The 10,825-nt window shown below is 39.9% G+C and overlaps 1 protein-coding gene across 4 annotated transcripts in view; it reads left to right on the top strand.

Moving 5' to 3' along the window:
* The first annotated feature begins 460 nt into the window (after positions 1-460).
* GOSR2 (golgi SNAP receptor complex member 2) overlaps positions 461-10,825 on the top strand; it is a 50,596-nt gene continuing 40,231 nt past the window's right edge. For all 4 annotated transcript variants that reach the window (XR_006356328.1, XM_044002133.1, XM_044002132.1 and 1 more), the window contains exon 1: positions 461-550. Coding sequence is in view for 3 of the 4 variants with exons in the window: in XM_044002133.1 (XP_043858068.1) it covers positions 522-550 (29 nt within the window). In the remaining variant the exon portion in view is untranslated. The remainder of the gene's footprint in view (positions 551-10,825) is intronic.

Raw genomic sequence — 10,825 nt, 5'->3', positions numbered from 1 at the left:
GTCAAGACGTGGCAATGGGAAATAGCTCTAAGGGGTGGAGGATGCTAAAAAGCAGAAGAACTTTGCTCCAAGAGATAAGTGCTCAGAACCAGCCTCAAACAAGCGGTTCGCAAGCGCTTGCACCGGGCGCCACGGCCCCTCCCCCCAGGGGGCGGGGCTAGAGTAGAAGACAAGCTCTCCCTCCCTCTTCCCCTTCTCTGTCTTTTCACTCAAGACCCGCGAGGGCCCTCCCAGGCTATCTATTCTAATTGCCTGATTCGAAAATGCCATTTGTCCTCGAGATCTCCTCCTGGATAAACTAGGCGGCCTTGTTCACTGCGCCAGGAGAGACGTCTAAAAGGCCCTCTTCTTCCTCCCCTTTGGCATATACTTTGGTTCCGTCCGCCGGCTAGTCAGTCAGGCGCCTATGAGGTCAACCCAAAGTAAGGAGCGGAAATGGTGTTGGGACCTGGGGCCGGAAGCCGGAAGTAGGTTTGTGGTGGACGTGTTCAGGGGAACCGGGAGCCGGCGGGACCAGAGCAATGGAGTCGCTGTACCAGCAGACCCACAAGTGAGGGCCTCAAGGGGCTGAGGCGCGGGGTGGCGGGCCGAGGGTATCGTGTGTCGGTCAGTCAGTTACAGAGGACGCCCTATCCCAGCCTCTGTGGGCTGGACTGTCTGCCTGGCCGGGCTGGCTTGTCAGCCTTGGGGGCGTGGTAGGAGGGGCGGTCCTCAGGCCGGCTGAGTCCCCCCCCCCGCCCTCCATACTTGGAAACCCGGTCCTGAGCACTTTTCAGATTCCCTGGTTTCGGAGAGGGTCTTTATAGGATGGGGAAGCTCCGTACTCTCCGCCCAGCTCAGCCCCGGGCCCTGAGCTTAGCAGACGCCCAATAAATATCTATTGCAGGGATGAGTTTGGAGGTGTCATGCATTGTGGTGTAGTGAAAAGAGTGCTGGATTGAGGGTCCAGAGATCTAGGTTCAAATCCCAATTCTCTTGTCTGAATGATCTCACTTTTCTGGGCTTTAGTTTCCGCCTCGGTAAAGCAAAATGGTTTCTTAGGGTTTCTTCCAGCTTTTTTTCCGTCTCTAATCAGACGAAGGCAGCCTCTGCCACGGGCGCACCTACTGTGTGGAGGTCTTTTTCACTATCATGCTTCAATTTTTGCTCTCCTCCATTCTTTGGTCTTTACTTTTTTGTTTGTTCTTTTTCCTCTGCCATATTTCCTTCTCCCCGTCTACTTTCTTTAGGCTGGCCAGTGAAACGCAAATGTAATGGCTTGGTTAGACTGCAAACCTTCATGGTTAAAGAGGTGACTGAACCCTTGGTTAATCTTTCAAGCTAGAATAACTAAAAGTTTTGATTTTCAATGGCAAATGCTGTTTAAAGTGCCTGATTCTCATGAAACGATGTGTTAAGATAGAAAATGTTTTAGGAAGGCAGAGGAAGGAAAGAACATTGTAGTCTCTTCAGCCCTCAGTCAACGATTACGAAGCACCTGCTATGTTCCAGACACTTTGCTAGAATATGAATATAAAAGGGAGATCTCTGCCCTCAGAGAGCTTTTATTACACTGAGCTTGCCGGTGAGAGGGTGGACAGTTTAAAAAATATTTGTATATACAGAATATATACCAAATAAGTACTAAGTGATTAGGGTGAGTTGGGAACTATCAGCTCTGAACTATCAAGTCAGAAAAGGACTCAAAAATATGGCACTTAAACTGAAGGAAGCAAGAAGCAGAGGAAATAAGTGAGAACCTTGCAGATATAGTATAGGCTCTGCAAAGGCAAGGCCAGAGGTGAAATATTGGGTGTGGAGAATTGCAGGTAGGCCAGTTTGGTTAAGAGGAATAGGGGAGAGAGAGTAGTGTGTAATAAACCTGGAAAGATAGGCTGGAGCCAGGTTGTGATGGACTTTAATTCCAAACAGAGGAATTTGTTAATTTATCCTAGAGGCAGTGGGGAACTACTGAAGCTTCTTGAGACTGAAATAAGCCCTATACTTTAGGAATCTCAATATGCCAGCTTTGTGGGGAACCAAATGTTATGGGGAGAAACTGGGTTCAGGGGAAAATGATTAGCTATTGCAATAGTTCAGGTGAAGAGGGATTGAACTATAATGGTGGCAGTGTGAGGAGAAAGGAGACACCAGAGATGATGAGGTTAAAATCAATAAAATGTCTTTCATAATAATTAATATTTCTTAAGTGTCGCTAACATAGGGAAACTGGATGTGTCACTACACTGCAGTCACCCAAAAGCTTCCTGAAGCTACACTGAAATTTCTGTTATATAAACTAATATTTTATATTACAAGTTTTAACTAGAGGTGAAGTTTCAGGTGATAGTGTTTTCTACACAAGCAGTTTGTGTAGTATTACCTACTGTTTCTGTACATTTATAGGATGATGATAAATCAATTTTTAAAGAGCATTTGGTATGTTGAATTCATGAGGGAAAGATCTAAGGCTTTTTACAGGTTTCCCCCATTAAGAGCATGTAACAGGTGTTAATGGATGGTGGAATGGGTAAAATCAGAAATCTCCATAAGACCTCTACATTGTCGTGTTATGGTAGAATTTTGTTTTCAGGTATACATCACTATATGACTCATTTCCTATCTAGAGGTTTGGGAGGTAAAGCAGTTGACATTCAGCTTCTTATATTAAAAAATAATTTGGACTCATCAGGGGAAAGAGGAACATATCATATAGCACCCACCCTTTTTGTATAGCTTTTTTTATTACCTTAAATAGGTGTCTTGGCAGTTGGGATGTTTTGAGGTGGAGTTAGCTGGGGAGCAATAGAAGTTGCAAGTGACATAAATAACCCTAACGACATAAGCAACATTCTGCCTTAGTAGTCAGTTCTTCCCTGCCCCGCCCCCCCCCCCCCAAAAGAGGAGGATTATATGTTTCATTCTCTTCTTCAAGACTGTCATTGGTTTTTCATTTCATTGGTTTAGCTTCCGTTCAGTGATCTTTTCTTCTGTGTTGTAATCAGTTTTTAGTTCTATTTTGATTATTATTTCACTCTGTATCAGTTCATACAAGGCTTCCTTTTTTTTTTCCAAAGTTTTCATATTCATTTTTTACTGCACAGTAACATTCTTTAGTAGTTGATGGGCACCCACCTTATTTCCAGTTCTTTGCTACCACAAAACATACTGCTATGAGAATATTTTAGTAAATATCGGACCTTTGTTACTGTCTTTTGATTTCTTTGGAAGCTATGACCTGTGCTGGACTACTGAGTTAGAAGGAGTACAGTTTAATCGCTTTACGTGCATAATTCCAAATTGATTTCCAGAACAGCTGGGTCAGTTCCCGTCTCCTCCGAGTATATTGGTGTGCCTGTCTTCCTACATCCCCTCCAACATTTACTATTCCCATTTCTTCAGTCAATAAATCAAGAAGTCATTACTATGTACCCAGCCCTGTACTTGACACTAAGGATACAAATAAAAAGAGTGAAACAGTCCTTACTCAAGTTTATGTTCTACGGGAGTTGACAAGTACATATGTCATATGTACATACGTCAAGTCCATACACACTGAATATAACAACAATAAATGCAAGACAGGGAGGGAAGGCATTAACAGTTGGTGTGTGATCAGGAAAGGTTTCATATAGAAGTGCTTCAGTACTTCTTGAAGTTGGTGCTTGAAGGAAGAGGGATTTTTTGAGCAAAGAGTATATTCCAGGCAGGAGGAACAGCCAATGCAAAGATGCAGTGAGAAAGCTTATTTGGCAGCATAATAGATTGCCTTGGGAGGTATGTTAATAGGCTGGTACAGGCGTGGCTGTCATTTTGGTTTCCTGGGTTTAAAACAACATCAAAAAGAAGAAAGGCACCAGCACTTCATTCAAAGAGTAAATCTCTCTCCCAAGGAGAATAGTATTTTATTTTGCCCTCGTTACCATGAACAAAGTTATTTTTTTTCTCCTTAAAGGAGTGGACTATGTTTTTCCACATTTAGGACTTTCACATTCCCATGGTGAAAGGTGGGATTGTGGTAAAAAGTTTTTAACAGTCGGTTAGTGAATGTGGCCAGTTTTTGAAGGACTACCCTTTCGGGGAGGAGGCCAATGGCCGTGCATGGGCTACGCACGCCAGCCCAGCTGCTAAGCACTCCACTTCCGGGGTGCGAGCTTAAAAGGCAAGGAGAGAATGGAAGTGAGGTCTGTTGCCTGCTCTCCTGGTCCGATGACTGCGCTGCTCAGACGGACGCTGACTGGAGTTCGACTCGGCCCGGCTTGCCGTTAGCAGCACATGCCTGACTCGGCTCTCCTCCCCAAAGGTGGCCTTGGGTTTTTGGTGAGTTTTATACGGAATATAGACTAAGCTTAGACTTAAGACTATTTGTTTTGTATTTCTACTTTCCTATCCCTCTAATCAACATCACCTTGTAACTACCAAACAATAAAAGCTCTAACTAGAGACCAGAGGCTTCTTCCATTTACTAGTCTGGGAGATAAATTAAGGGAAAGGTTAAAGAGGGGAGATTAATGCTCTAGTATCCAATTTTAAATCTCACAGTTTGGTGACCACGAAAGGACTCGGACCCTCAATCCTCACTTCCGTTCTCTCCTTGCCTTTTAAGCTTGCACTCCGGAAGTGGAGTGCTTTCCGTATTCGCTAACCGACTGTTAAAAACTTTTTAACCACATTCCCCCCTTTGATTCCTCAAGAAACAAAGTGTTTCCTTGACGGAACAGTAAAAAATAACAGAATATAATAGTTATTGCTAACTAATAATATGTGAACAACAATATAGAAAAGGAAGAGAGGAAAGTTTTGTCCAGAGGGGCGGTTTTTTGTCCTCATGAACCAACGCTTTGACATTAGTCTTGCAAAGGGAGAGCCTCTGCAGAGAATACATGTTACAGATGGTGTATATTATAACAGAAAGGAGATAGTAAAAACTAACAAAACAAAACAGTTCATATAAAGTCTCTGAGTTCTCTTGTCTTCTTGAAGTGGTAAGATGTCATCAGGAGGAAACTGGATTCTGGTCTGGAAAAACTGGATTCTGGACTCTGGTCTGAAAAGCTGGGTTCTGAACTCTGGTCTGGAAAGCTGGATTCTCTTCTTTAGCTGTTTGAATTGCTGCATTTTTACTAAACCTTAGCATAGCATTGTCAATGATCAAATTAATAAATTCCATTACAGGATGAGTGTACAGTGGGGCTGGAAAGATAGGTTGGGGCCTGGTTATGAAGCACTTTAAAAGCTAAACAAAAGCCTTCTTTTTATTCAAAGTAATGATATGATCTGAAAGATCAATCATTATTTTGGTAATCTGGGTAAGGCAGATAATTGCCTTGCACCAAGGATGGATGTATCTTTTACAGGAGTATGGCTCAGCAATTTATTGAGATATTTGTGAAGTAATATCTCATTTGGTTAGTTATTCTTATTTGGTGAGAGGATGCTATTAATGGTTTCATGGTCCTGTTTGCTTTGCACAAAGAAAAACCATTCAGGGCCCCTCAGATTACTCTCTTGACCTCTGTTAGTTTTTCACAAATTTATACAACAGGTCTCAAGATTAGTGTGGGTGGCTCAGCACAAATCACCTCCAGTGGAAAAAAACAACCAAATGTGCCCCACAAGAAGTATCATGGAACATAAGTGCTAGAAATATATTGCAACAATTGTCGGAAAATTTGTGTATGATTTCATTTGGATGATCTGAGTTCATAAACCACTTTTCAGGTACCAGACAGAGTTAGGGGAGCTCTGTTTTAATCTTGGCTCTACCACTGACAGAGCGAAGCTAAGGTATCAACTAGAAGAAGATGAGGCACTCTACTGCTCCAGTGCTTAGGTTTTCCATCTGTAAAATTGGATTGGATTGGGTTGAATGGAATGACCTCATTGGTTCCAGCTCTAAGTCTGTGATTTCTAGTGTCTTTTAAAAAAAAGTTTCATTAGTCATACAGTATTGAACCATACACATGCCAGCACCTATCTCTTGAGATTGCAGAAACAATTGCAATAAATTAAAATAGTTGAAAATATATGACTGAAATGACTTATTTGTTTTGCTAGAACTTTGAACTCAAACTTGTTATCTTTTGCCACATCTGAAGGAGTACTGGAATTAGTTATGGTATCTGAAGTCTATGCTTGTCTATTTTGATTTGAGGTCAAATACACATAGAGAATAAATTGGGCAAAAAAAAAAAAAGAACATTTACTACATAATATTTTACTTGGGCTTATGCATTGGGGTAAAATTAATCGTTTTGTCCACATTTGTTAGGTTCTGGTATATGTTAAAGACACCCTAATCTGTCTCCTATCACAAACAGAAAGGTTTTCCTTTTTAAGTTTTCTTTGGGGAGCAGTGTCCTTTGATGAGCAGGCTGTGTAGAAGCAATAGGGTAAGATAAAAGAAGTAAGTGCATTTATAGATCACCTATCTTTCAAGAGAAGGTAGAACAGGTTATTTTGTATATGCTGTACCAACTTTGAAGCTCAACACAGCTAATAATAACTGCCTAAGAAGACTATCTTTGGGCTATAAGGCAAAGTAGAGATTTTATTTAACAGATTACAAAAAGTCGGTTTTTAAATTTCTGTCAAAATCTTTATTCAACCCTTAACAAAACAAAAGGCCTGAGACAATGAATTATGCCTGCTTCCCTTTATTGCTCTCTGCTTTTTCACTAGCTCATCAATTCTGATAGTTTCTGTTATTAATTAAGCATACTATGGATCTGAAAAAACTCCCATTCAGCAGTGCTCTCCAAACAGTTCTAATGTCTGCTCTCTCAGATAGTCACTTATGACATACTTTTTGTTGTCTTTGGTTTCCCAGTTTAGTTTAAAACTGACTTTCTAGCTGTCTGATAAATCAGTTCCCATAATGGCTTTTTTGCACTCCTTATTTTGGAGTTCCTTTCAGACGTGTGGATTTTTACTTGGAAGAGAACCTTAAAAATCCCATAATCCATGATTTTGATTACATTAAATTAAAAAGATTTTGTACAAACAGAAGCAATGCATCCAAAATTAGAAGGGATGCAAAAAGCTGGAAAACAATTTTTATGGCCAGTACTTCTGATAAAGGCCTCATTTCTAAAATATATCAGGAACTAAATCAAATTTGTAAGAATCCAAGTCATTCCCCAATTGAGAAATGGTCAAAGGATATGAACAGGTAGTTCTGATGAAGAAATCAAAGCTATCTATTCCCATATGAAAAAATGCTCTAAATCACTATTGATTAGAGAGATGCAAATTAAAACAACTCTGAGGTACCACCTGACACCTATCAGATTGGCTAATATGACAAAAAAGGAAAATAATAAATGTTGGAGAAGCTGTGGAAAAATTGGAACACTAATGCATTGTTGGTGGAGCTGTGAACTGATTCAACCATTCTGGAGAGCAGTTTGGAATTATGCCCAAAGGGCTATAAAGCTGTGCATACCCTTTGACCCAGCAATACTAGTTTTGGGTCTTTTCCCCAAAGAGATCATAAAAAAGGGAAAAGGACCCACATGTACAAAAATATTTATAGCTGCTCTTTTTGTTGCGGCAAGGAATTGGAAATTGAGGGGTTGCCCATCAATTGGGGAATGGCTGAACAAGTTATGGTATATGAATGTAATGGAATTCTATTGTGCTGTAAGAAATGATGAGCAGGAGGAGTTCAGAGAAACCCGGAAGGACTTGCATGAACTGATGATGAGTGAGATGAGCAGAACCAAAAGAACATTATACACAGTATCATCAACATTGTGTGTTGATCAATTGTGATAGACTAGATTCTTCTCACCAATCCAACGGTACAAGAAAGTTCCAAAGGACTCATGATGAAAAAGGTTCTCCAAATCCGGGGGGTGGGGGGGGGGGGAAGGAACTGTGGGATATGGGTGCTGATCGGACCATACTATTTCTTTTGTTTTTGGTGCTGTTTTTCTTTTTTGAGATTTTTCCTTTTTGCTCTGATTCTTCTCTTATAACATGACTAATGCAGAAATATGTTTAATGTTATTATATATATGACCTATATCAGATTACCTGCTGTCTGGGGGGTGGGGGAGAAAGGAGGGAGGGAGAAAAATTTGAAATTGGAAATCTTATCTAAACAAATGTTGAAAACTAAAAAAAAAAAAATTAATAATTTTTTTTAATCCCATAACCCAGGTGAGGAAATTGAGGCCCAGATAGTTTATTAGAGGCCATACAAATAATAAATTGCTAGAGTGGAGATTAGAACCCAAGTTATCAGATTACGTATTCACTCTGTTCACATATTTCCACTATACCTCACTGGCTCAATATCAAAACTAGAACCTCTTTATCGACTATCTTTCCATTGAACAGTTCAAAGCACATTGAAGTCAGAATAGGAAAAATCAGTGGTATTTTCCCTGCCATCTTTTAAAAAGCAATAGCCTTTACAGACTAAGACTTTAAGTAATATAACAGTCAGAAATATGATAGGGACCTATGGTAAAGGCTTATCAGTGGTGATACTTTGCTTTCCTGGTTGTCTTCGTGCCTAGGATCCAAAATTACAATTTGTAGAAGTCTTAAATGTCATCAGTCCGGCCTCAGACACTTAACACTTACTAGCTGTGTGACCCTGGTCAAGTCACTTAACCCCAATTGCCTAAAAAGAAACAAACAAAAAAAAGAAATGTCATCAAACCTAATTTCCTACTACCTCCAGTCTTGCTATTTCCCATAACAGGGACTGTTATGAGGCAGCCCATCCCATTCCTGGCAGCTAGACAGTTTCTCCTTATATCAAGCTGAAGTTGGCCTCCCTTTAACTTGCCAACCAAAGGATCAGAATCACAGAACTTTTTTAAGAGTTTTATTAACTCATCAATCCATATCTCCATAAGAATACGCACCATAACATACCTAACAAGTGGTCATCTGACTTCTGATCAAAGACATCCATTGGGCATCAGATATTTTTGGACAGGTCTAATGGCTACAGTTTTCTTTATTGGAACTCCACTCATTGTTCCTGGTTCTAACCTCTGGGATCAGACAGAATATGTAATCACTCTTCCACATCATAGCTTTTCAAATACTTGAAGACAGGTAACAAGTCCCGTGAGCCTTTTTTTTTTCCAAGTTAAATTTTCCCAGTTCCTTCAGTTGAGCCTCATGAAATAAACTGTTTTCTTCTTCATCCTGATTGCCCATGGTATGCAATGTTCCACATCTCTGGATTCCCCACTTCTGAAATGGAGCCAAGGGAGAAGTTTTCTCATTTCTTCCCTTTAGCACCAAACTTATTCTTTATAATCATACAACATTCACTCTCAATTTTTTGTGATTCTTTCCATTTGCATTGTATATATTGTTTTCTTAATCCTGCTTAGTCCATTTTACATCTGTTCATGTAAAATTTTCTTTTTTCTGTATTCATGTCCATCATTTCTCACAGCTCAGTAATAATTCATTACATTGATATGCCACAGTTTGTTTGACTATTCCCCATTCCACAAGCATCTACTTTACTTCCATTTCTTTTTGACCTCAAAAAGTGCTGCTATAAATAGTTGTTTTATATGGAGCTTTTCTTTTTGTCAGTGATCTCCTTGGGGGTGTATAGCGGAATCTCTACATCAGAGGGTATTATGGACATTTTAGTCACCTTATTTGCCTAGGTCCAAATTGCTTTCCAGAATGTTTGTGCCAATTCAAAGCTCCACCAAAAGTGAATTGGTGTGCCTGTCTTTTCCACAATCCCTCTAGCTAAACTTTTCTCATCTTTTGTCTTTTTACCAGTTTGCTGGGTGTAAGGTGAAACCTCAGGGTAATTTTGGTTTCTCTTTCTTTTATTATTAGTGATTTCATGACCACTTTTGCAAACATCACTGACAGTGGCTTAAACAGTCAGATCTGGAAATTCTTTAACTACCTGAGAGTTGTTCATTTGGGCCAGGGTAACTTGAATTCATCGAAGTTACCCAGGTGTTCTCTTCTCTTTCCTTACTTATCTTGGGTATCAAGTTCCTACCTGCAATTTTGATCCTGGCATTCCCAGTGCAAAGATCATTCTCTTGCAGAGAAAATAGAAACACAATAAAAGTTGAGCAGCTCTGTCTTATCTGTGTTGTCTGTTACCTTTGTCCTTTCCTCAAGCAGGGGCACTATCTCTTCTTTGATGCCCCTTTTTCTCCTGATACAGCTTTAAAACTTCTTTTTCTTATCTAAATTTCCTCACTAGCCTCAGTCTATCCTGAGTGTTAGAACAAATCATATCATACTCTTTTACTCATTCTCTGTTACCTGCCCCTGCCTCCATCTTTTGTATGTTTCTTTTTAAAATCTCAGTTGGTGGGCAAGTTCCCAGTGCATCCACATTGATCTCTTTGAACAACTTCCATTCTTTCTCATCAGAATTGTCCTCTTTTATATCCTCAGAATCGCATTCTGTAGAGTTTACCATTTCTCTTTGTCTGTCTTCCCCTATAGAGCTTTAGTTTATGGGATCTTTTGTACCTTTGAAATCTCCTTTCCTTAGGTCTAGGGTACATGTCACACTATGCCCAACTTTTCTATCACAAACTCTAAGAGGGAATTCCTTCAGAATTCTTATCATTGCCACTCCAGCCACAAGCTTCTTCCTGTTTGTGAAAATCAAATCATAAATAAAATTTATTCTTATTGCTTCCTCCACCTTTAGAAAGATGAAATTATCATTAAAGCAAGTTAATAAGTTTTTAGTTGCTATCCTTTTTGGCAGAGAGAGCACTCCCAACAGATGTTTGTATAATTGAAGTTCCCCATCATTACTCTGTTCCAGGTGTTTCTGATCTATTTCTCAAATTCTCACCTCTTTCCACTTCCTGTCCATGGGGAC

Source organism: Dromiciops gliroides, chromosome 4 (genome assembly GCF_019393635.1).
Source record: "Dromiciops gliroides isolate mDroGli1 chromosome 4, mDroGli1.pri, whole genome shotgun sequence".
Taxonomy (NCBI): domain Eukaryota; kingdom Metazoa; phylum Chordata; class Mammalia; order Microbiotheria; family Microbiotheriidae; genus Dromiciops; species Dromiciops gliroides.
This window is presented reverse-complemented; position numbering and strand designations above follow the sequence as displayed.